The sequence below is a fragment of the Boleophthalmus pectinirostris genome, unplaced genomic scaffold (genome assembly GCF_026225935.1).
Source record: "Boleophthalmus pectinirostris isolate CB_2022bp ecotype Guang Dong unplaced genomic scaffold, ASM2622593v1 HiC_scaffold_6, whole genome shotgun sequence".
NCBI classification, from domain to species: Eukaryota; Metazoa; Chordata; class Actinopteri; order Gobiiformes; family Gobiidae; genus Boleophthalmus; species Boleophthalmus pectinirostris.
The window spans coordinates 28,555,253-28,579,658 of record NW_026571447.1 but is presented as its reverse complement, the minus strand read 5'-3'; the positions used below and the strand labels follow the sequence as shown (position 1 = coordinate 28,579,658).

General features: G+C 36.0%; 2 protein-coding genes across 2 annotated transcripts in view; one reads left to right on the top strand and one right to left on the bottom strand.

Moving 5' to 3' along the window:
- The window catches only part of itga10 (integrin, alpha 10), a 44,683-nt gene extending 28,954 nt beyond the window's left edge, over positions 1 to 15,729 (top strand). Inside the window, exons 9-30 of the mRNA XM_020927946.2 lie at positions 662 to 827; positions 2,429 to 2,502; positions 3,661 to 3,805; positions 4,226 to 4,374; positions 4,828 to 4,971; positions 6,169 to 6,375; positions 7,745 to 7,875; positions 8,371 to 8,537; positions 9,341 to 9,483; positions 9,781 to 9,891; positions 9,967 to 10,052; positions 10,633 to 10,774; positions 10,853 to 10,945; positions 12,039 to 12,115; positions 12,196 to 12,285; positions 12,362 to 12,446; positions 12,851 to 12,964; positions 13,040 to 13,147; positions 14,167 to 14,280; positions 14,524 to 14,619; positions 14,764 to 14,877; positions 15,437 to 15,729. Coding sequence (XP_020783605.1) covers positions 662 to 827; positions 2,429 to 2,502; positions 3,661 to 3,805; positions 4,226 to 4,374; positions 4,828 to 4,971; positions 6,169 to 6,375; positions 7,745 to 7,875; positions 8,371 to 8,537; positions 9,341 to 9,483; positions 9,781 to 9,891; positions 9,967 to 10,052; positions 10,633 to 10,774; positions 10,853 to 10,945; positions 12,039 to 12,115; positions 12,196 to 12,285; positions 12,362 to 12,446; positions 12,851 to 12,964; positions 13,040 to 13,147; positions 14,167 to 14,280; positions 14,524 to 14,619; positions 14,764 to 14,877; positions 15,437 to 15,493 — 2,613 coding nt within the window. The 3' untranslated portion in view covers positions 15,494 to 15,729. The remainder of the gene's footprint in view (positions 1 to 661; positions 828 to 2,428; positions 2,503 to 3,660; positions 3,806 to 4,225; positions 4,375 to 4,827; positions 4,972 to 6,168; positions 6,376 to 7,744; positions 7,876 to 8,370; positions 8,538 to 9,340; positions 9,484 to 9,780; positions 9,892 to 9,966; positions 10,053 to 10,632; positions 10,775 to 10,852; positions 10,946 to 12,038; positions 12,116 to 12,195; positions 12,286 to 12,361; positions 12,447 to 12,850; positions 12,965 to 13,039; positions 13,148 to 14,166; positions 14,281 to 14,523; positions 14,620 to 14,763; positions 14,878 to 15,436) is intronic.
- A 353-nt stretch (positions 15,730 to 16,082) lies between these two features.
- polr3c (polymerase (RNA) III (DNA directed) polypeptide C) lies at positions 16,083 to 24,392 on the bottom strand. Its single transcript, XM_020928020.2, has 13 exons — positions 24,246 to 24,392; positions 23,145 to 23,344; positions 21,991 to 22,255; positions 20,545 to 20,819; positions 19,800 to 19,904; positions 19,096 to 19,269; positions 18,955 to 19,006; positions 18,561 to 18,621; positions 18,328 to 18,478; positions 17,956 to 18,057; positions 17,792 to 17,841; positions 17,540 to 17,689; positions 16,083 to 16,453 (listed from the first exon to the last, which is right to left on the bottom strand). Exons 2-13 carry the CDS (start codon positions 23,289 to 23,291, stop codon positions 16,372 to 16,374), a joined length of 1,614 nt encoding a protein of 537 aa, XP_020783679.1. The 5' UTR covers positions 23,292 to 23,344; positions 24,246 to 24,392; the 3' UTR covers positions 16,083 to 16,371.
- Positions 24,393 to 24,406: the final 14 nt, after the last annotated feature.

Here is a 24,406-nt window from a genome sequence, read left to right as displayed (position 1 = left end):
AACAACATCTGCATGTTTTTTTCTTCTTTTGAGATATGTAATGTTAAACCTTTTCTTATTAACCCTCTCAGGCTCAAATTGATTTTTAGTGTCAGGAAAAATCTGATATTTGGGGAAAATTATCATATGGGGTAGTAATATACAATCCTGACTTTTTTATCCTTTGTAAACAAAAAAAGTATTTTGCACTTCTGGCAGGCCGTTTGCACGTAGCCATTCTTGCACAGTCTGCATCGTCCACGTTTATCAGCATGGAAGGGAGAAAAGGCTCCTGAGAAAAAAATCTCATAAAATATGGATGTGGAGTAAGTAGGTAATTGGAATTTAGTTGTTGCAAATCTGCAACGCCTGCCTGGAGAGGGTTAAAATAAATGTTTAATAATAGTTTTGCTTAAACATTGAATCCAGAACAAGAAAAATATAAAATAATAACAAAATGTTAAATAAATAATGTCTCTATAGCCGGTGGGACAGCTCTAATACGTAGTTGATATGATCTTGAGGGCCAAACATAATTATATTGTGTCTGACATGGGAATTGCCTTCTTTTTTTTATTTACAAATTGTAGTAGTTGATAATGATTTATGTAGCATAGCAAATACAAATTTTAAGAAAAAGACTTTATGTATTGACCACAGAACATGTTTGTTTGTCTCTCAGGTTCTGGGACATTACATCCGTCGGCAGCAGGACCCCGAGACCTTTATCAGCGAGATCAAATACATCGCCAGTGATCCAGACGACAAATACTTCTTCAATGTGACAGATGAAGCTGCTCTAAACGACATCGTGGACGCACTGGGAGACCGCATCTTTACACTGGAAGGTAAAAGAGACGAAAGCAACTGTATGTTTATATTTGAACTAGTTAAAAAAGATATCCAGTTGCAAATCAGTATGAAAACTAGTATCAAAACTATTAAACTATATATTATTTGAAAAGAAATCAATCATATAAATTTGGCCTCCCAGAACAGTTTTTGAATGGTCTTGATCAGGGAAGTCCAAACTTGTTGTATGTATTTTTCTATGATCTTTTTTTCTCATTGGGAGGAGCAAGCGGGATATAAAGGGGAGCCAGTCTAACACCAGTTACACCCGTCCACCTCAATGAAAACATACAATACTGAAAATTGGGTAAAGGAAAATCATTTAAGTAGTTGAAATGAATTGAATTTTGGCTTTCCTTAAAATGGAAACTATTCCTGTAACTGTGCTGCTTTGCGGGCCAACTCTCTTACAATGTCAGGGTGGAGTTTGCCAGTGCCGCTGTTACTGTGGCTTCTCCTCCTGTTACTGAACAGATTTAGAGACTCTGGTCAATGAGCAAGTGGTTGTCTGTGTGTGTTTTTTTGATTATTCTAGGCCTGTAGTTAATTAAACGGTCAATGGTGACTTAGTTAACCAAATTCTTTATTTGGATTATAGGAGTTTACAAGGACCACAACAGAAAGGCAAAAGCATGGAGTGACTTAGTTTTGGAACAGGTCTACAGAGCCAGTCGTCCATCAAAAGCATGTGGTTTTGACTTTGAAGAATACATATATTGGAATATTTTTGTGATCCTTATTTATGTTCATGAAATTATAACTGAAAGACATAATTTGCTTTTAATAAGGAAATATTTGACCAATTTGAGGTTAAACAAATGGTCACAATGGCAAAGGAGAAATTCAACTTGTCAACTGGATAAAAGTTTATTTGGTCAAATACATTTCACAGCTCATCAAAGCTGCTTCTTCAATTCTTCAGGATGCTGGTGGACACATTCTCACCAGAACTGAAGAAGTAGCTTTGATGAGCAGCGAAACGTATTCGACTAAATAAACTTTGTCCAGTTGACAAGTTGAATTTCTCCCTTGCCATGGATTCTACCTGGACGATTGAGGGATTTTTCTCTCAAATGGTCACAATGGTAAATGATCACATTTTTATATCGCACTTTTCCACCTTCAAGGCACTCAAAGCACTTTACAACAAGGAACCACTCACCCATTCACACACCAGTGTACGCAGACACTGGGGGCGAGGCAGGTTAAGTATCTTGGCCAAGGACACAACAGCAGCATTCATCTGTGGGAGCTGCCAAGCTGTGGGTCAGTGGATCTGACGGCTCACCAGTGATGTTTATGTCGAGCGCGGGATTCGAACCGCCAATCTTCGGATCAGATGAAAAACACTCTTACCAACTGAGCTACTGTGAAAATAATAATGTTTTTGCCATATCACACAGCCCTACTGTTAAGAGTTTTGATCAGTTGCAGTCTTTTTTGATTGTGTTGTAAAAAAGTGTTTTTAAACTATTTTCCACTAAGACGTAGTTGGCTGAATATTCTGGACTTTTTTCCCTATTATAAAGTAATCATTGGGTTGGTCAGTGTTATACCCTCTTTAATGCTGAGACCTGATATTCTCTGCATTTTTAAGGTACACTGGGGTACAACCAGAGCTCCTTTCACATGGAGATGTCTCAGATCGGCTTTTCCACACACACTCTGGATGTAAGTATTTTGCTCTGTTTTTCAGGTGTATCGCTTTTTATTACTACTTTATGATTACAGTCATTTAAAATCCAGGAGGAATGAACACAATATCTCCTCTTCTTTAGAGATTGACTAATAGGATGCAACCAATAACTGATGAGCTCTGCCTAGACCTGTCATGACCAAAAATTCTTCTGAATAAATTATAGACGACAGGAAATTGACTGATACTGACACAATAATCCTAAAGAAGGGCACACACTCAAAAAACTATTCTAAATGTACAATACTGTGGAAGTAGTAGTAGAATAGTAGCATGAAACACTTACGTAGTGTATAATGAGTCAAAGAAATAATTTTTTCTAGTAGGAAGTAAAAGTCCCTACAATAAATATAGACCACCCAAAAATGATTGTTGACAATTCTGCAAATATGTTGAAGCAGTTTTCAGTAATGTACCCCAAATGAGATGCTTTGAAAACCATAAATTGATCTGCTATAATTGCAGTTCACAGTGCACAGTTAATTCCACGACATCCACGATACAGATTCTCTACAATCCATATTAAACAGCAGTGAATAATAAGGAGCCTTTTTTAATCTCCTTTAGTCAAGCAGTCGACTTTGTCCAAAAGAATATCAGACTTTGCTGGAGGTTTAGGGACGATAGCCGATACACTAAAAAGCATAAATATTGATCCCATTTATCAGCCTTATACCTGTCTTTACCCTTTATGGTTATGTCTAAACCCTGATAACCCTCTACTTTAGACCTCTACAAATCATTTTGAAATTATTATGGTATTAGTTTAGCAGTGATTTTATATTTTATTACTTATCTTTCTATTTTATTTTGACTTGTACATTTACATTTATATAATTATGACTTATTTCATCTCTTGCTCTTTTTTGCTACTTATTTAGAATGTATTATTACCATTTATATTTTTGCTCTTTGTTATTATATTATATTGTGATGTGTGAGCTACTGTGTCCAAATAATTTCCCTTGTGGATCACCAAAGCTTGTCTACGTCTAAGTTTATATTTAATTTTTGTCTCTGAAATGAGCTCTGTGAACTGAATCTCTATTTTAAGACAAATTTATAATTGTAATACTTGCCCATCACAGTCCATCCCTACCTTTTTTGCTCTTACATTGTGTATCTCCTGACAGGATGGTATTCTGTTCGGGATGGTGGGAGCCTATGACTGGGATGGGGGAGTGCTGAAGGAGGGGGTAAACGGACGCATCATGCCCCCCAGAGAAGCCTTCGAGAGCGAGTTTCCACTGGAGCTTAAAAACCACGCCGCTTATTTGGGTATGAACCACTTACTCATGTTTAGGTTTGTTTTTATAAGCACATATGTTTTTTTTTTTTAATGTTTTTCTAATTATTGGTTTGGTAATTGGTTTATTGTGGTAAATATTTATCATAGTTTTACACTAGTCAAGTGGGAGTTGAAAAAAAGTTGAGAAGAAAAGTAGAACAATATGCTGGAAATAGTAGTGGGTTCTAATTATGTCATAAAAATGTCATTTATTTTTATTTCTTCATAAATATTGTACAGTTTAGAAGTTTTGGCCCATGTTTACAGTTATATATCAACACAATAAGAAACAAAAACCTAGAAAAAGTCAAATGTGTTAAAGTGTGTAGTCCAACCTGTCAAATGCACATTAAGCTGATCTATGCATCTTAAATTTCTGACCCTATATTTGTTTATTTAAATGTTCGCAGGATACACTGTCTCGTCTGTGATGGTGGGCGACTGGAGGAGGCTGTACGTCGCTGGAGCCCCCAGATTCAAACATAAAGGAAAAGTCATTCTGTTCGAGCTCAGTGAAGATGGAGATGTCAATATTGTACAAGCACTCAATGGAGAGCAGGTACTCACACAAAAGTATATGACATTTTTAAGAACTTTCAAGGCGTTTTTTATGTTTTTACATTTAATTTTGACATAAAACATTCAGGAAAACCTTGGATTACTCTTTCCTCTTGAGTAAGACTAAGCAAGTGACAAAAGATTTATTTAAAAGTACTGAATTTGTGTACCTTGTTTGAAGATATGTTTGTTCTTCTTAAATACTTAGTTAATTATCTGAAAATACTGTAATTTGCACATTGCACATTGATACTTAACAAAATCAGCTGTTATATTCATCCAGATATCAGATCAGTAATTATTTGTGTCACCACTTTTTACTTTTTATATTCATTCTGACTTCTTACTTTAGTCCAGTGGCTTCATTTGGTTACTCACTACCTCTGTGTAACTAGAGAATGATTGAAGCCCTCCCCCTACTGGCAGCTCACTGAAGTGCCCCTCCTGTTTGCAGATTGGCTCATACTACGGCAGTGAGGTGTGTGGGCTGGACATCGACCAGGACGGGATCACGGATGTTCTTCTGGTGGCCGCTCCCATGTACCTGGGCTCTGGGAACAAAGAGGCCGGAAAAGTCTACATCTACACACTAAGTGGAGTAAGTTTGTTTGGATTGTGTGAGGTCTGCTACATATTCTGTCTATTCACAAATGGCATTAAAGATAAGGTAGTAGTAGTAATAATAGGGATGTAATGATATCCAAATCTCACGGTACGATATTTATTGTGATATTTTGTGGAGGCTAACAAAATTGTGAATATGCCTCTTAAAATGCCTTGACAAGAGATAATTCAAAGAACTAAGACTTAAAAGTGCTTAGAACTGTTATTTCTTCATGTAGTTTGCACCAAAATGGAGCAAAGGATCATGGTCAATATAGTTCCCTCTGTTCTTTTAGCTATTACTGCACCATAACAATGAATTTAAGTAAAGAAACTTGTGATTTGATATACTGTGATGGCTCATGATATTATTGAGAGACTTTTGACAACACAATGTCACAATATTTTGGTTATTGTTACACCCCTAAGTAATAATATCAGTTTCAGTTTTCATTTCAGTATATTTTTGTTTAATCCAATATCAAAACAGTAGTCACCTCACAAGGCTTCATAAATTACTGATCCCACCAAAACATGAATCGTCAGCCATCAGAAATAAATATTTTCATATTTATACAAAGCCCACGAATTGAAATAAAGTTGTAAATTCACAGATTAAAAAAAAAAAAAAGTATAGTCTTGGATCTATTTTTAATATGAGGATACTGTAAACAATTAAACCCCCGTACCCATACTTAAAGGTCCTATATTATACAAAATTAACTCCTGAGAGCTTTAAGCCATGTTAAAATGTTAGAAGAGTTGTGTTTTGTTTCATTCACACATATTTGAGTAACCCTGTGTTATTAGTCTGTTTACATTTCCAAAGCTCAAAATGTAGTGGAAGTTTTCAAGTTAAGAGCTACCTTTCACTTTTAATTCAGTAGATATATGCATTTCCAGGGTTGAAATCACCAAATGATTCTAGTGAAGGTGTATGGAGTTTAAAAACACAGTGGAACATGTCCTGTATTACCTCATGACATAACAAGGTGAAACAGAGTGAAGAGAAGAACTCAGCCTAAATATGCAGGGTTTGTGAATGAAACAGAAAACAACTCCGGGTATGTTTTTGATGAGGAAACAACATTATAACAGATAAGAAAATCGCATAACATGGGCCCTTTCAGTCACCATCATCCCATAACAGAAAACTAAAATACCTCAATATGTTCTCCATCTGTCTTTTCAGGAGGAGGTGTTCGTGGCCAATGGGACTCTGAACGCTGAGGACCGCTCTCAGGATGCCAGGTTCGGTTACGCTCTGGCCCCTGCTCCAGACCTGAACCATGACAACTTCACAGACCTGCTGGTGGGAGCCCCTCTGGAGGACGACCACAGTGGGGCTATCTATGTGTTTCATGGGCGTGGAATTTACATAGAACACAATTATAAACAGGTACATTAACACATCTAGCAAAAAACAACACAAAAGGCAGGCATTTATACTATTATTAAAATATAAAAACTATAACATTTCTTACTTAAAGTGCAACTCAGCTGCTAGAAATCTACAATCTTGTACTTATATTTTTTTATCCCTAAGCTCCCTTCAACTGACAACTATTGTACCATAGCTGCCCTAGACATAAATATCTCCCGTAAATTTCAGCATTCAGCTTTATGCAGGTTTTTGCATAATGTAAATAGGCCCAATAATCAAATATTGTTAACTCATTACTGATTCTAGTATGCTATTTATTTTGTACAGTAATTGTGTTGTGAATTATTGTTCATATGTATTACTGCTCATGTGTTTTATTGAATATTGGTATGTTTAATTTTTGCTTTTGAAAATATAGGCTACAGTAGAGAAGATGTGTCTAAACTTTTTTTCACTGAGGGCCACATATTCAAACAAATACAGAGCAGAGGGTCACTGTCTAGTATCCAGGCTGGCGCCACCTCGTGCCTCTGCTCAAATTCATTTCTCTCCAGCGACTAGGTCAGGAATCAAAATACACTAGACGGTTTGCAAGATCCCCAGAAGTTGTAGACCATGCACCGGTCAATCAGCAAAAAGCTGTGAAGCCATGACGTCAAACTCAAGTGCCTGTCTAGATCCCTTTTGTGGTACAGCACAGGAGTAAACAAAGCGGTCGAGATGGATGTAGATGAAGCCATATAATCTGTGTTGGCAACAATTCCCGAGATCGAGGATTTAAAGCCAGAACAAAGAGAATGTTTGCTGAATTTTATCAAGGGGAAAGACATTATTGCCCTTCTTCCTATGGGATTTGGTGCATTACTTACGTCACGGCCAAATAACAGCGATTGGTTAAATAAAAAAAGTACTCGTCCACCATCGAGCGAACTAATCCTAATGCTGCGAGGTCAAACGGTTTTCATGAAGTGAAACCGGCTGATGAATCAGGCTAACTGTCTAGAGGACAGCAATGCGAATCTTTCAAAATGAGTTTTGACTAAGCCACAACACCTTTGAGTTGGCTTGGATCATTTATCTTAAGCCTGTATCACATCAAAATGTTAGTTATTTAGGTTATGGTAGCAAAGCATTTCAAATTGTGCAGTAAAGAGTAAAATTTTGGGTAATTTGTGCCAACAATAGGAATCCTGAGGGCTAACAAAAATTAGTCAGAGGGCTGGATTTGTTTGAACAGTCCTGGGTTACTGCATCAGTGTAATGAAATAGTTATCAGTCTATTTGTTTACTGCAGTGATATGTCTCATAACAAATTACTTATTTTGACAGGCCTGCAAATATTCTACCAAATTCTTCTAATCCTGTTCAAATGTTTGTGTTTTAGCGTATTGCAGCGTCAGCGATTTCCCCCTCTCTTCAGTATTTTGGCCGTAGCATCAGTGCCCGGTTGGACTTGGACGGAGACGAGTTGATAGACTTGGCTGTGGGTGCACAGGGCAGCGCTGTTCTGCTGAGGTGAGGAAAATATAATACCTCTATGTCATCATTCGCCAGGATAACTCAAGGACAATGCAACCAGACTGAAAAACAGGAAAACAAAATTACTCTCAATTACTCTTTATTATGATTGCATACACTGTTTGACTAGGACTAAACCTGGGCTAGACCAAGACTAAGCCTGAACAAGACTAATTCCACTGAGCTAATCCTGGACGAAAATAGGTGTTTTTACTAGTTTCATTGTATTAACATGTACAGTGTAGATAATTTTCTTTGATTATTGATACTTCCAACTAATAATTATCTTATTTTCAAGCTAAATTATGTTTAAACAATTCAAAAACCACATGGAAAGTTAAGTAATCTAGGTCACACAAGTAAAATTGAAAAATCAACATAATCATTTGTGAACTAAAGATTTATATTATACTTAAATGTTTTATTTACTGTCCCTTCTCTTAAACTTCTCTATCTCTCACCAACTGTATGAACGAAATTTCTTGTCTCCAGCTCCCGGAGCATTGTCCAGATCAATGTGAGCCTGTCCTTCCAGCCACATTCGATCAATGTCATCCAGAAGACGTGCCAGCGGGGGGGCAGGGACTCGGCCTGTCTCAACGCTACAGCCTGTTTCATTGCTGTCTCTCGCTCGCCCGGACCTCAGAGCAATAACTTTGGTACAGCTTTCATTTTTGTTCTTTATCCAATCCAAGACCAAATCTGATGCATCTTATAGCATTAAAAAAAGCTAAACAAAAAACAGAACCACACAACCACTCAAGTCTTGCTGAAAGCCAGAGCATAAAAGTGGGGCATACGACAAGATGAGTTTACTTTAAAACAGACATGTCAAGCTCAGGCTCGTGGGCCAAATTTGCTCTGCGATATAATTATATTTGGCCCCTGAGATCATATCAAATATGTATTATAGCTGGCTCGCTGGCTACAGATAGGCTACAGAGACATTATTTATTTAAAATTTTGTAATTATTTTGTATTATGCTTGTTCTGGGTTCAATGTTTAAGCAAAACTATTATTAAACATTTATTTTAATAAGAAAAGGTTTGACATTACATATCTCGAAAGAAGAGAAAACATGCAAATGTTGACATTTTTCAATAAATATTTAGTTTGGCCCACAACTTAATCCCAGTTTTAAATTTTGGCCCTCTGTGAATCTGAGTTTGACACCCCTGCTTTAAAGCGTTCATATAATACAAAAATGCAAAAATATTGTATTAGACTTATTTCTGAGTTTCTTGACATGTACCATTATCTATAATTTTAAGGTAAATAATTTAAAAATTAATTTGCACATTTTATATGTCTGTCAGAGTTAATCTGAATCTGAATCTGAATCTAACTCTGATGACAGCATTTTGACCCAACATTGGATTCTGCTTGAGAAATAATATTATTTACTGAAGTATAATTTGTTTAAAAAGACACAGTATACACATTTGTGCTCCTGTGTTTCAGACTTGTGGATCAGTGCGATGTTGGATGACAGGAAGTTGTCAGCTCGAGCCTTGTTTGACGACAGCTCCAACAGACAAACACAGCGCTCAGTCAGAGTCCAGACAGGAGAGGAGCGCTGCTACAAGCTGCCTTTCCATGTCTATGTGAGTCGACTTAAACTGTCAGGACTGAAGAACATGACGTGATTTTCACATAACTCCCACTTGACTATTTGGTCATTTGGATTTTACTTTAAAGTGGTTGTTTTGTCAGTTTTTTCAATATTTTACTCACAAGCAACATTAGATTAAAAGTTTTTATTAATTTCAGACAAACATTTTAATTTAAATGTAGCCTGTGATGAGTAAAAATAGTAGTCAATAACTTTGCAGTAAATTTAAAGTCAAACTCAAAATTCAAAGGCATAACACATTAAAACTAAACATGATTTTCTTGTATAGGACACTGCAGATTACATTCGTCCAATCAGCTTCACTCTGCGCTTCAAGATCAACGACACAGAGAGCGGCCCTGTTCTGGATGAAGGCTGGCCCACTACTCTCAAGAAACATGTGAGAGAAAATGATAAATTATTTGAAAATATTTTTGTTAAAAATTTTGTACCAACGCTTTTGGTTTTTGTCCAGATCCCATTCTTTAAAGACTGTGGCGAGGACGACGTTTGCACGACAGATCTGGTGCTGAATGCAAAAATGGACATCTCTGGAACAAAGTAAGTTTCAGATACAAGAGAAAAAAGTAAAGGTATTTTAAGTACTCTTTTTTAAATGTGCTTATTGTAAAAATGTTTTTGAGAATGCTTTAAATGTAATTAAACTTGATCAATAGTAGCTTTTTTTAATTGTATGACTTATACGATATAATATGGATTATGTAAAGTACTTGAACTTTTGACTACTGTTTTGGCTATTCTTAATTAGTGACATTTATAATAAGCATATGTAAGCGTAAGTATATGAAAACAAATTTAAATGGAAAAAACGAATCAATGGAAAATAATTTAATAATAATTTAAACGTAGTATGTAGCTTTCCTTGTCCCTTGTCTTTATGAAGATGTTATTGCTTTGCCTGGAAAGCAATAAGAATTTATGTTATTCAGGGTATTTTTTTAAAGAATAAAAACACTTGTAATTCAATAAGTACAAAATAGATAAGTCTAATGCCATATTGCAGAGCATTTCTGGCAAAGCAGTAACATCTCCATAGAAACAATCAGGGACTGGACTCTCCACCAGAATAGTGCACACATGTCGCAGTTAAATGCCTGAATTTGTTTATCTTTTCCCACAGACAGAAGCCTTACTTGATCCGCAGCCCTCGCAGACGTCTGGCAGTGGAGGTGCAGCTGGAGAACAGACTGGAGAACGCCTACAACACCAGTCTGACTCTGCACTATTCACGCAACCTGCACTTCTCCAGCCTCAGCATCAGGGTAGATTACACAGAGACACTTTCCAATACCCAATTCCACCCTTACAAGCATATAATCACTGTTGTTTGTTTTTTTTAGGAGGATGCTTTTCTGAAAATTGAGTGTACGGCTCTAACATCCAACAGCCACTCCTGTAATGTCAGTTACCCAGTGTTTCGCTCCCAGTCAAAGGTAATTCATTCTGGTTTCTATACTGCAAAATAATAATAGAAAGAAAAAAAGAGCTCTGTTTTTTACAATTTTTGTTTTTGGACCCAGAGCACAGTCACAATCTTTATTGGATGTGTGTGTCTCTATCTACCAGTATTGCACTTACTATATTACAAAGACTATAATAATCCCCTGTACAAACAACAAAATATCTTGTCTCCTAAATTGAAGCCTGCTAACCATATAGTTTAGACCTCTACAAACAGGCTCTTCTCTCAAATATTAATGCTCCTGGATAAAGTTTAAAACGTGAACTTTGAACAGAATTTCACAAGTCACTGGCACCACTGGGAAATTTTTAAGAAATTTTAAAGAAACAAATTTTTACCAATTTTAATCATCTTAAACTCCTTTTTAAGTGCCTTAACTGTCATACATGACTATATTCAGAATTTGCCAGGACCATAAAGCACAGAGCCAATACAGGAGATGCTACTAGTGGTAATTGTGTTGTTCCTATGTACAGGACGACTCTTGGTTAGTCTCTTTCTCTGCAAAACTGTTTACCAACTGATTTAAAATTGGAAACCAATTACAACAACAATTTAAAAGTAAATTAAAATTATTGTATGTTTCCAATTAAAAATGCATTCGTTGAAAATGTCCTGTATGTAACTTATGTGTCTTGTATGTCTGTTTTTATGCATATAGTTTATATTCTTTTATATGGACAGGTGTTGAAAACTAGGACTTGTGCTAAAACACTTGAAGCAACACACGTCTGGCTTGTCTTATGCGATTATGATGTCCTTAATAAACATTAAAAAAATAAAAAAATAAATAAAACATAAATCAAAAATCTAATCACCACCATAACATAATTTATTCAATCAAAATTTTTTTAAATTAAGCCTTAATAATGTAACACTATACATATTTTACAAGTTAATTTTGTAATTATTTGTTCTGGAAAATGCATTTATACTGTATATTATTGTACAAATTTGTATCTGAGTGAAAGTATACACAAATGTTTCCTTGATTTGAAGGATAGAAGTACAATAAAACCAAGAACATGGACATATATATAATTTATTTATTTTTTTGCTTAAAGGTCAATTTCATGTTGGAGTTTGAGTTCAGCTGCACGTCGCTGCACAGTCGTGTTCAGATGAAACTTTATGCCTCCAGGTAAAGCTCCGTAACACTGCACCACAGCGTACGATACAATTACACGTAATGTAAACTTAAGACCACGTGTTTATTTACAGTGACAGTGTAGAAAAGGAAGAAACTTTGGGAGACAACAGTGTTCAGCTGCTGAGTTTTGTCCAGTATGAACCAGACCTGTTTGTCAGCAGGTAAGTTAAAGCTTGGTACATGCAATAATTTCATGATGGTTTTGTATTTTTCCAATTTCTTTTTTTCCTGATACAGTGATTCAAACTTGAACCGCTATGAGGTCTACCCCACGCGGTCTGTGTCTGAAGCCATTGGGCCAGAGTTCTTCACACATCTCAGGGTAATGATCCTCAAAAGAGACATACTGTGCTTATGTTCTGACATTCAATATTAATCACTTCTAGACCAAGATTGTACATTTGTTCGTTGTTATGTTTGTTGTAAACTGCAAAATTGATTGAAAACAAGTTAATAATAGAAACTTGACTTGTTCAATACTTTAGATCTTATTCTCTGCTACTGGAGTCTAAATTGTTCAAAGAATTGCAAATCAAAAACCATGGAAGGGGCATATAATTGGTTGGGCCTTTTTTTTTTTTTTAAGCACTTCTTTTTTTTAAGCACACCTCTCGTGATAATATGTGGTTCATAAAAGTACAATGTGCATGTTTCCTTTAAACTTTAATAGCACATTTTTAAAGTGTGAGGCATTATTTCTTTTTTAAAACATACTTCTGTCCATAGGTACAAAATCTGGGTTGTTATTCTGTGAGTAACTTGGAGTTGAAGCTGCTTCTTCCGTCAGTGGCAGCAGAGGACAGAGTTTTTATGACCGTCACCGATGTCTCCTCTTACAACGTGAGCACAGTTCATGTTTATGTCTGCCATTGTTAATATTATGTCCATTATCTTAATCAGAGTGTCCTGTTGTAGGCCACAGGAGTAAACTGCAGTGTCCTCAGTCACTTGGCTCAGCTCAAAGCCAGACAGAGAGACGTGCGGCCACTTCACCCAGAGGATATGGTTCAAAATGACGTACTGGTGAGTATATAGTAAAACGGAAAGTAACATTTTGATGCAAAGGATAAAGTGAAATAGTCTATAGCTATTTCAATACCCAAACCATTGATGCAAACATGTATCAGTATCAATCAACTCATTGCTCCTTAACCATCCTTATATTTGAATCATAATTGTATACAGTATAATGTCATTTTCAATACATAATAATAATAATCGTTTAACTTCATCATGTGGTCATGTTTTTTCAGAAAAAATCCAATAGTGTATAAACTTGAACAAATCAATATATCGTTTTGGTTCTAGTTTCATTCCGAAATCACTAGTGCCTGGGGAAAGGAAGGTTGTTTCCTATTGGCTCTTTCTTCTCTCTAGAGGTGTGATTGACTAGCCAGGCTGGCGCCACCTAGTGCCTCCGCTCAAGTTCATTTCTCTCCAGCGACTAGGTCAGGAATCATAATACACTAAATGGTTTGCAAGAACCCCGGAAGTTGTAGACCACACACCGGCCAATCAGCGAAGAGCTGTGAAGCCATGTTGCAAACTCAAGCTCCTGTCTGGGTCCTTTTTGTGGAACAACACAACAGTAAACAAAGCGGTTGAGATGGATGTAGACAAAGACATACATTCTGTGTTGGCAACGATTCCCAAGATTGAGGATTTAAAGCTGGAACAAAGAGAATGTTTGGTGAATTTTATCAAGAGGAAAGACATTATTGCCCTTCTTCCTATGGGGTTCTGGTGCTTTACATACGTCACGACCAAATAGCAGTGATTGGTTAAATAAAAAAAAGTACCTGGCTGCTGTCAAGAGAACAAATCCTAATGCTGCGAGGTCAGACGGTTTCCACAAAGTGAAACCAGCTGATGAATCAGACTAGGGATTGACAGCTGAGGAGTGGAGGAGGAAAAGTAAAACAGCAACTAAATTAAAACCTGTCTATGTCTAAAAGCATAAAGATCTAAACTGACACATACCTGTATCATACGTCACCCCCTGTATCCTTACGTATTGCATGTCTGTGTGTTGTATATTGCAGAACTGCAGCCGGTCGTGGTGCACTGAAGTCACATGTGAAGTCCAACAGCTTTTGAGAGGACAGGCTGCAGTCATTCGAGTCAGTCGCAGAGTTCACGATGACTTCTTCAGAAATGTAAGACATCAATTACCAAATTTTAACAGATTAGAGGGAGTTATCATATTTTGCTTTAAGGTTTAAGACTTGGGCCCATGGTTACACAGTCTCAACCTGATTTGTGTGTGATTTTCCCACCTTTTATAAAAAATGAAATCACTTATCTAATCTTGAAACAAAGCTCAACTCTTCACCAGTTTCACGATGCATGCACACCTCTATTAACCCCGAGCCTTACATATTTACATATTTTCTGTTTAGGCAAAGTACAAATCGGTGAGGATAATAGGAGCCTACAACGTGGCTGCTCAGGAAACTAACCTCATCACGCTGGGCACAGGAACAGTCTGGAGAGAGGTGAGAAAAACACAGGGTTTTCACAATGAATGAAGGAAATTTTTAAATTATCTCATCTTTTATTGCCTTTTATAATTGTTTTTAAAGTGCATTAGAAATAAACACAGAGATCCAATCCACCTTTATGCGTTTATGTGTTTGTAGACTGTTCTGGAGGTGCTGAAGGGGAGAGCGATTCCCATCTCCCTGTGGATACTGATCGGAAGCATCATTGGAGGTTTACTACTACTGGCACTGATCACATTTATACTATGGAAGGTAATTACAAGGAAATTATTACATTGCAGTTATACAAGAAAATTAATTATGATGTTTTATAATGAACAGAAGAGAAATAATTGCCTTTGGTTAAAATTACTGTATAAATTAGCAGTTAGAATAATGGACTTGTGAAGTTTTTAAATGGCTTTTTCATCATAATAATAAAATAAAATGAATACATAGTAAATCTCTTTTTATGACTCAAAGATGTTTTGCAGTCTAGGATAAAGAAAAATAACACTAGATGTGCTTGGTAATAAATATGTCATTATTTTAAGGCTGTTTTGATTAGATGACTTCTCTGCAAAATCATTCAATTTAATAATTATTCACTACTTAAAAGAGGGGATAAAATATGCAAGTTTTATATGTATCCTCCATGTTTAGAGTTATTTTTAATATTGTGTGTTTTTCTGTTGTTACACTATATGTCCTAAAAAGTAAACCAATCACAAGTAAATGTTGATTTTCTGAATTTTGAATATTTTAGGTAAATGTTTTGTTGTGTTGTCTGTATTTTAATTAAATGTGTCTATTGTCTGTGCTTTCTGTGTAGCTGGGATTCTTTACACGAAAACAAAGAGAAGAAGAAGATGAAAACCATGAGGACTGAATCTCGCTGTAGACTTTATTTGTTGCACACGATGAATCTGACTCCACGGCTGCAGAGAGACAGGACGCCCTGACACAGGACTGCACAGGGCCAGACCAAACACAGCAGCAGGAGAGTTTACAACCAATGCACAACCCCATTTTGGAAGGGTTAGGGGCACTTAATGTAAATACACTTTTGTAATTTTGAGGAGAAATAAACTTGTAATAAACAATTTCACTTTTTTATTTAATACATTTTGTGTTGATTGCATCTTTTTTTTTCAGTGCGTTATGTTTTTTTAAATACAGTTTTCTTTCTTGTGCGTAAAGTTGGGAATATGCAAAAAATAAATTATTGCTGGTCTAGGCATTAAGGCACAATAATTACTTTTTCCCTTGTGTTACTTGATGATCTATTTTTTTCCTATTAAAGATAAGTTTAAAATACCGTAACATTCAGTGCATTTACATAAACAACAACAAATACAAATTGCCTAAAAGAATATTGAGCTTCTTCCTCCAAAGTCTAAACTCAGCTCCAAAACCACATGTTTTTACTTAGAGGACTGGCTGTAGACCTCTCAATTAAAAAGAAAAAAGCTGATCACTGAAGATTTCATCATACTTTTATTACAGATTCTTAGTCCAAAGTTATAAATTTGAAACGGTTGGATCATAATTTGATCTTCATTTGGTTAAAATGTGATTATGATATTCTGTTAGTTATGCAGACTTCATCAGCTTTTATATAGCCTGAGCCCATAGTGTTTTTTTTTTTTTAAACAAAAGATGCCAAAATATTTTCAAATTTTATTCCAACTCAAATTCTTCAACCGATAACATAGCATACCATTAAGTGTGTATTGTCATTCACATTGCTGTACTAGTGTTGTCTCTTCAGGCAGTTAAGCTGGTGGTGAAAATGTAGGATTCCAGTAGAAAGATGGTTTCATCCACCTGGTTCTCTGCTGAATCCAACCTGGATGAAGTACAATAATACACGGTCAAGATACCATCAGGCCACTAAACGCAGTTAGGATCCAGGTCCCTAGATATTTGGACATGAACCAAGTTGTGCTAATTACGAAGACTTATTCAGTCCCCACTTCCATAATTGATAAAGTCCACACTCAGCATTACGATAAAAAATGTTTTGTTTTTGTATTCCATTTTTTCCTTTGCCTTAACAAATCATGAAAATTAAAAATGCAGATGACATTCTCATTTAACACAAACAAAAAGTCTAATGTGTTCCTCCTAAATCTGAATTCTGCACCAAACAGACTTTTCCTGACAGATAATAACTATAGGCCTGTCAGTTATATTATTCATGATGATTAAAAATTAGAAATTAAATTTCTAATAATTTTTTTTTTTGAGCAACTGCACAGTCATAAGTATAGACCAGAATAGCAGCAGTAAGGAGGGAACCCCGAGCTTAGTGATGTTGTCCACGGCTTTCAGACATCAGGCCAACGAGCATCACAAGTGAAGATTTAAATTAGATTAGGGTCAGGCATTATAAGTACCTCTTGCTTCAGCCTAAACCCTTTCGATCATGACCTATGGGATTGTAGTCTCTGTTTTGTTTTGTAGTGTTGTAAAATGACCTAATAAATTATAAATTATAAGATTTGATATAAAGTACGCTATGGGACAGTAGTTTCAATAGGTTTTGGGAAATACAGAAATAACAAATAGTTGACATGTACACCCAAAATCTGATTGTCTGATTGATTTCTGGTATTATCCAATTTTTTTAATGTCACATTAACAGTTACATTGGATATTAATAATCTGATTTATTTCTGATTGTTTGCAACTGTGCAGGTTTTGACAAGGACTAATTTGGCTAAGACAGAAAATGAAAGTTAAAATGTTAAAGATTGAAATTAAGCATTTTAAAATCAATTGTACTTTGTCTATAATTACAACATTCACTCTAAAAATCCATTTACTAATTGATACATATAACCAGGTATTTTAATTTATACTGGCCCTGTAAACGTACCCAATGTACCCACCCACTTATGGACCAACCGTATGTGGTAAAAGTTGTATTTACTTGTTGACGTGGAGTCTTAGGGAGTTCAGCTGCTGTTTTTCTGCTGCAGTAATCATCTCCTCCACCTCAGTGAGCTGCTCTGGCTCTGCTCCACTCGCCTGCAATGACGCAAGTATTGCTTCTATTCTCTGAGATTTCTCCAGCAAACGTCTGGAAAATAACAGATCATTATAGTTACAAAAAACAGTACAGTACATTTTATCTTTGGTTTCATTATTCTGAAAGCCATGGACACAAAAACAAAGAACTAACTTGCTTTCTTTGGATTCAAACAATCGTCTTTCTATGAGGTTGCCCACTGTCTGAAAGCACAATCAAATGCAACAAATGAAATAGAAGTTGGCATAAATATGATGATGTAAATACTATTGCAATTTACAATATCTCAAAACTTGGAATATTATTTTTTTGTTTACCTTGTAGCAGTTCTGTAGGAGCATCCTCGCAGTAGGCAGCTGGTTGACCGTATAAAGATAGAAAGTGCGAGAAGGAGCGTAATCTGGGGTCTTTGGAACTTCCTGAAATAAATTATAAAATTACAAGTGAAATATGAAAAAACATTTTAATAATTCAGACTAATTTATTCGGTCAGCATGGTTGCTCACACATACAAATGCAAATGTTTTAATCTGTTTTAATTAATAGGTCCAAAGAGAACGCATGATTAAACTGGATTTAGTTTTAATTCAAATCATTTTAATTATTTTCTACAATTATAAAATGGTAATTTGGTTGCTAAGGTCGCCATTTATTATTGGAAAATTAGCAGAAATATTTTGTTTGCCAACCTGCAGCTGGACGAGGTTTTTAGAGAGCAGTGTGTAGAGCATTTCTTTTGCTTCTTTAGCAGGAATCATGGCAAAGTCTTCCACCTGCTTTTGCTCTAAATGACGAGTCCTTAACAACAATCGAAAGATGCGGGCCGACCGGGATCCAAATCTGCATAAATATATTCATTATATTAACAAAAGAATAGGCAACACCATCATGTCATTAGAGAATTATTAAAAAGCAGATTTACCTCTCCTGTACGACTGATTCAAGTGTTGCCCGTGCCAGATTGGCCAAAGCTCTGTGCAAATCTGAGAATTTAGTTAAGAAATATAATCGGTATCTTTTACGTCAGACAGCATACAGAAAAATACATTTGATTGTCACCATGATGTTTTTGTTTTGCTTAGAATGTTCCACAGTATGGCATTAAACAAGCTGGTAATGGTGCCAGTACAAGTTACACTTCAGATCTGTGGAAAGATGAGTCAGTGCCCAGTAATAATGCATGTTTTCAAGGTACTTTTCTTTAGCAATATAAAAAAAAAATTGACAAATTCAAGATTGTCTGGAATGTTCAACAGTACGCCACTGAAAATACCAAAGCAAAAGTTACACAGTGCACATTTAAGTACAAAGGATACTGACGACAAACATTCCTCCTCCACTCTCACCAGCTTTCCCCACAAACTCCATCTGTAAAATAAAGCAGTCGATTACAGCGTTTCTCATTTACATCGATAATAATGATAATATATTCACAACAACTGCTGCCAAAAACTTGCCGGATCATCGACGAGAAGACTGAGGTACTGGTCTAATATTTGTCTCTGGATGTTGTAGCTGGATGGGAGCGATCTGAAGATTTCGTTGGCTGAGAGGGGCTTTGTGCAGGGGGCTAGAGGGGCGGTGGTTACTTCACTCATTCTTAGCATAGTCCGAACGATCTCACTGCTAGTCTGAAATTAAATTGAAAGACAAGGAGGACAAACACATTTAAAGTTTTATATAAAGTGAAAATAAACCCTTCCCTAAGAGCCTGTGCAGTGATAAAATTCAAACACTAAACTATTTCAAGTTCTGCAGTAAAGAAGTATGGAGATATAGTATAATTTTACAACATGAGTGAGCCTTTTAAATTTCACCAATGATAATGCTGTCTTACACTTGTATTGCACTTTTACAGCGTGAACATAGTCATCAATCATTAATTCCATACTCGATGGTGCTGAGCTGCTTCCCTTAGGACAGATTGACTGAAGCTGCATATCTGTGCCACCATCCCCTCTGTCCACCACCAGTCACTCACACACACATTACATTTAAACAGTGGCAGGGCGGGTAAAGTGTCTTGCCAGCAATTATGATCTGAATTCTAATATGTAACAAATGTTCAGTATAACCAGTCTTTTACAAATACAACAATAAACTGAAGCATTTTTATACATTTTCAAGAATTTTTTTGTACAAATAATTCTAAGACTTTTACCTGGTCGAGTTTGTTGGCTACAGCACTGATGATGGTCTGGTCTCTGAAATGGAGATGAAACCTCTCAAAATTCACCTGCCAGTAAATGCCCTCATCACCGTGTGTCTGCATGACAAGAAAACATAGCCATTGTAATAAAATCGTGATACATTTTAAATCAAACTGTAAGAATTGTAAGTAAAAAATAGAATGGAGATCTATTACTATATATGTGAATGAAGTTGAATTAAAGGTCCAATATTACACAAAATTGAGCTTTAAGTAATATTAACCTCATCAAAAACATACTGCAAGTTGGATTTTGTTTCATTCACACACGTCTGAGTAATCATTTTACCTTTTGTTCAGTAAATAGGCAATTCCAAAGATGAAATTATCCAAAAGATTATAGTGAAAGTGTACTGAGTTTAAAAACACAGTGGAGCACTTCCTGTATTACCACATGACATCACAGTAATTAAACCTGTGTGAATGAAACTAAACACTACTCCAGGTATGTTTTTGATAAGGAGACAAAATTATAATATAGATCAACAGCGTAATAGTTTGGTAAGATTTTTAGAGATGGAAATTTAAAAAACAAACTGAGAACTCATTTGGTTAAGCTAAATAGATTTAAGAAAGATGAATACTCCAATGTGCAAAAGAAACAAAAGAAGTACTGTATTTTTGGACAAGAAAACAACATGACAATATATAAAAAATGTGCCTGATATCATGGGATCTTTATGGATATAAACTGTACCTGTGCATCGAGTCTGGGCTTTTTTGCGTTTCTTTGCTCCTCTCCATCTTCAGTGACAAGAGGCCGTTTTCCTCGTCCTATCAGCGTAACATGAGGCACTTTGTAACAGTCAGGGAAGCTCTCTGCAGACTCTGGGCCGGTGACTGCAGGAGTGGGGTTATCTGACGAAGAGGCTTTTTTCTCTACTCCCACCGGAGGGCAGCGCTGAAGGAAATGGGTTTCAACCAATTTGGAGAATGTAGATGACACTTCACTGTAATCCATGCTACGGCCCTCTAAAATTTAAAGAAGACATCAAAGTTTTCATAATTTTTTTCTTCAGATAACAAAAACTGAACAAAATGGCTGCACAACTTATAACATGGCAATACAGTCCAGCTTAATACCCATAGAATAAACTAAATATAATATAATAACACAAAAGTAAGAGATTTTATTTTTACAGTAAAACATTGAACAACTGATTTGTGACCAGCTTTAAGCATCTTTATAATTTGGATAATTTTGCCACAATTTAAGCTTGTGTTCTTCCTTGTTTAATCTTTTATCAAGATATTATGGATAGAATTTGACAAGGAATTTATTTTTAACTTTGTTCACAACATATGAATGGTAAGTTAATAACTATATTTTTTTGTTATTGTTAACTTAATATTATTTAAAGGGCCCATATTACACTATTTTCTGATCTAATAATGGTGTTTACTCATCAAAAACATACTGGACTCGTGTTTAGTTTCATTCACACATGTTTAACAAACAAATCTCACATATTTTGGCTGAGTTCCTCTCTTATACAGAAAACACTTTGTTCCATTGTGTCATTGTGATGTCATATGGTAATACACAAAGTGCACTATGTGTTCTCCAAACATCTTCGCTGGAATCATGTGGATGGTGTTTTTGGGGATGTGTTTTTTTAAACTCCATACACTTTCGCTAGAGTCACTTGGATAATTTCAGCTCGGAATTGCCCATTTCGAAAAGAAGCTGTTAACTTAAAAACTACTGCTTCATTAAATCACAAGGTGGAACAGAGCATTTTCAGCTTTGGAGAGGATAATGGGTTAGTCAAACGTGTGAAAGAAACAAAATACAACTCTAGGTATGTTTTTGATGAGGTACAAACATTATAACATGACTTACAGCTCACAAGAATCAATTTTGCATAATATAGGACTTTTAAATAGTCCAGTACTACCTTTTTATGATGTATATATGAATACATGCAAACTTCTACCTGCACTTTATTGTATTTTAAAAGTAGATCTCACAATGAAAGTCTCCACTGTAAGATATTTGAGTTGTTACGTTGTCTTTTGTAATATTAAACTATATTAAATCAATCACCCCTATAATATTATCGATAATTATTCCCCTATCGCACTTTTTTGATGTACTGTCCCCCTCTAAGTAAAATAAGTGTATTTAAAAACTCCAGCTGACCCTCCATGTTCTGTGTGAGTCTGTCGGCCACAGTCTTCACCGTCTCACTCATGGTTAAGTGGCCTCTTTGCAGCAGTTCCTCTACGATCAGCTCGCCTGTGTCTCCGTACAGGGTTTTGGCGGTGTAAATGTATCGAGGATATCGCAGGATTCTCAGAATGCGGTCGCCATTGGCGCAGTACTCAGCTGGGCTCCCAGGTCCTTTACGCCCAGAACAGTAAGTACACGTTCCTTGTTGCATCAAAACACACAAAGACTTCTTCACCTGCAGTTACAAACAACACAAGTAAGGAATTTAAGATGAACATTGTACACCTGAAAGACTTGCATTTTCGGACAGCAGCAGTAATAGTAGTCGCAGTAGTAGCAGTAGTAGCAGTAGCAGTAGTAGCAGTAGTAGCAGTAGCAGTAGCAGTAGCAGTAGCAGTAGCAGTAGTAGTAAGATAGGAAGATAGGAAGATGGATATGGATAGATAGATAGATTTTTTTCACTCCTGCGGATATAGACAAAACCCCAATGGGACTGACATAACAGAAAGGTTTTATTATGTTAAAAAAAAACGTAATAAATAAAAAATAAAACACTCTAAAAAAAAAAAAACTGAAATCACTGATCATTCCAGAGCTCTATCGCTTTCAAAATATAATGTTTTATAACTTTTTACCTTTTTAAAGGATTCTAAGGTATTGGACTTTTTAATCTACCACAATCACAAAATAACAAAAAAACATTTAATACCATGTTTGGGGAACAGCTGTCTCCTTCTGACTCCTACTGTCAAACTCCTGAATGAAGACCCTTTTTAGAGTTTCCTTTAATCATTGCCTTTTTGTTTGCTCACTGTGCTTGATTTGCTGCCCAAGGAATAAATTAACCTATTTTTATTGATTGACTATTATGCCCTTTAAACTATAAACCCCCTATCCTGTGGTTTTGTATGGGATGTGTTTATTTATTAGTTCAGCAGTTCATATTTCACTGTTCTGTAAAATGTTATTGGTCCTGGAATTCAATAAACAATATTTGGAAAAAACATTTGTGATTAAATATTATTTGTTCATTCTTACAGTATTCATAGTTCTTTTAGAGGATAAAGAACATAACTGTACCAATATATTTTTACTTTTCACGGTGTATGGGGGCATAGATTTACCTGGTCCAGTGGCATGCCGGTCTCATGAATGATGGTTCTTAAAGCCTGTGGTCCATTTCTGAGCAGATGAGTTCCCAATTTCTCCACCACTTCTCCAAAGTGCTCCCTCAGCAGAAGCCCACACAGACGCACTTCATTGGCTGTCATGTTGTTAAATGCATAAAGACTTTATAGGCCAATTTGTATAACAATCAATGAACCTGTAAAGGAAAATCTCTATCAGTGTAATCACAATTTTAAAGGTGCACCATGTAACTTTTCTGGTGGCGTGTCCACCATTTTGCCTTGTCTCCATGGAGGTGTTAGTGGTTTTTCCTGGACTGTCACACAGTAGGGGAACACTATATCTATAAAGAGGTAATGTCACCAAGTCAAACAGCTGAATAAGTGCATGCTACATGAATTAAATGGCATACTGTCCAAGAATATTCCCATGGAGACAAGATCCACCAGAAAAATTACAGTATTTTTGCTCAATCAAAACAAAGAATGAGTTTAAATACCCTGTCTTTATTTTAATTAAGATACATATTACCAAGTACCGTACAAAATGTTTGTTTTTCTGTCTTTGTAAATTTAAAAACCTACAGTAGATCACAACATTTTGATGCTGTCAACAAAGCTGTAAACTAGGGTGACCAGATTATCAAAATTAAAAACTGGGACACACTGGGGTTGGGAGGATTGGTATAAATACACTGTCTGTAAATTTCCTGTATTTGGCTAAACAAATGGCAATTTATGCTTCTCTTTACTGTTGGCGAGGATCAGATTGGTCAAAAATTGTGATAGTCCTATTTTAGTCCTGGTTTAGTCTTAATTTAGTCCTGGTTTAGTTTAAAATTGGTCAAAAATAGGGACACCTGGGACATTTCTTGTATAAAACTGGAACAAATCAATAGGTTTGGATTAATCTGATTTGTCCCAGGGTTAAAAATTGAAACTATTCCGGGTAAATAGGGACATCTGGTCACCCTACTGTAAGCATTCACAACTTAACAACAAGACTATATAAAGGAATTATGACCAACTAAAGCCATAATCATTTTCCAAGCATACTACTAAGCTTGCACTAAGCTTTGCAAGAAACAGGTAACTTACAGATGCAATAACCTGGAGACAGTGAAAACACATGTGACTGACAGCTCTGCTCCTCTGCTCTGTTGTTAGCATCATGGTTGTTAGCTGTTAGCTGTTAGCCTGCCGCGGTGCATTTCGGGCCAGAGGCGGTCCCAGAGTCCTGATGGTGGATGACTGACGTC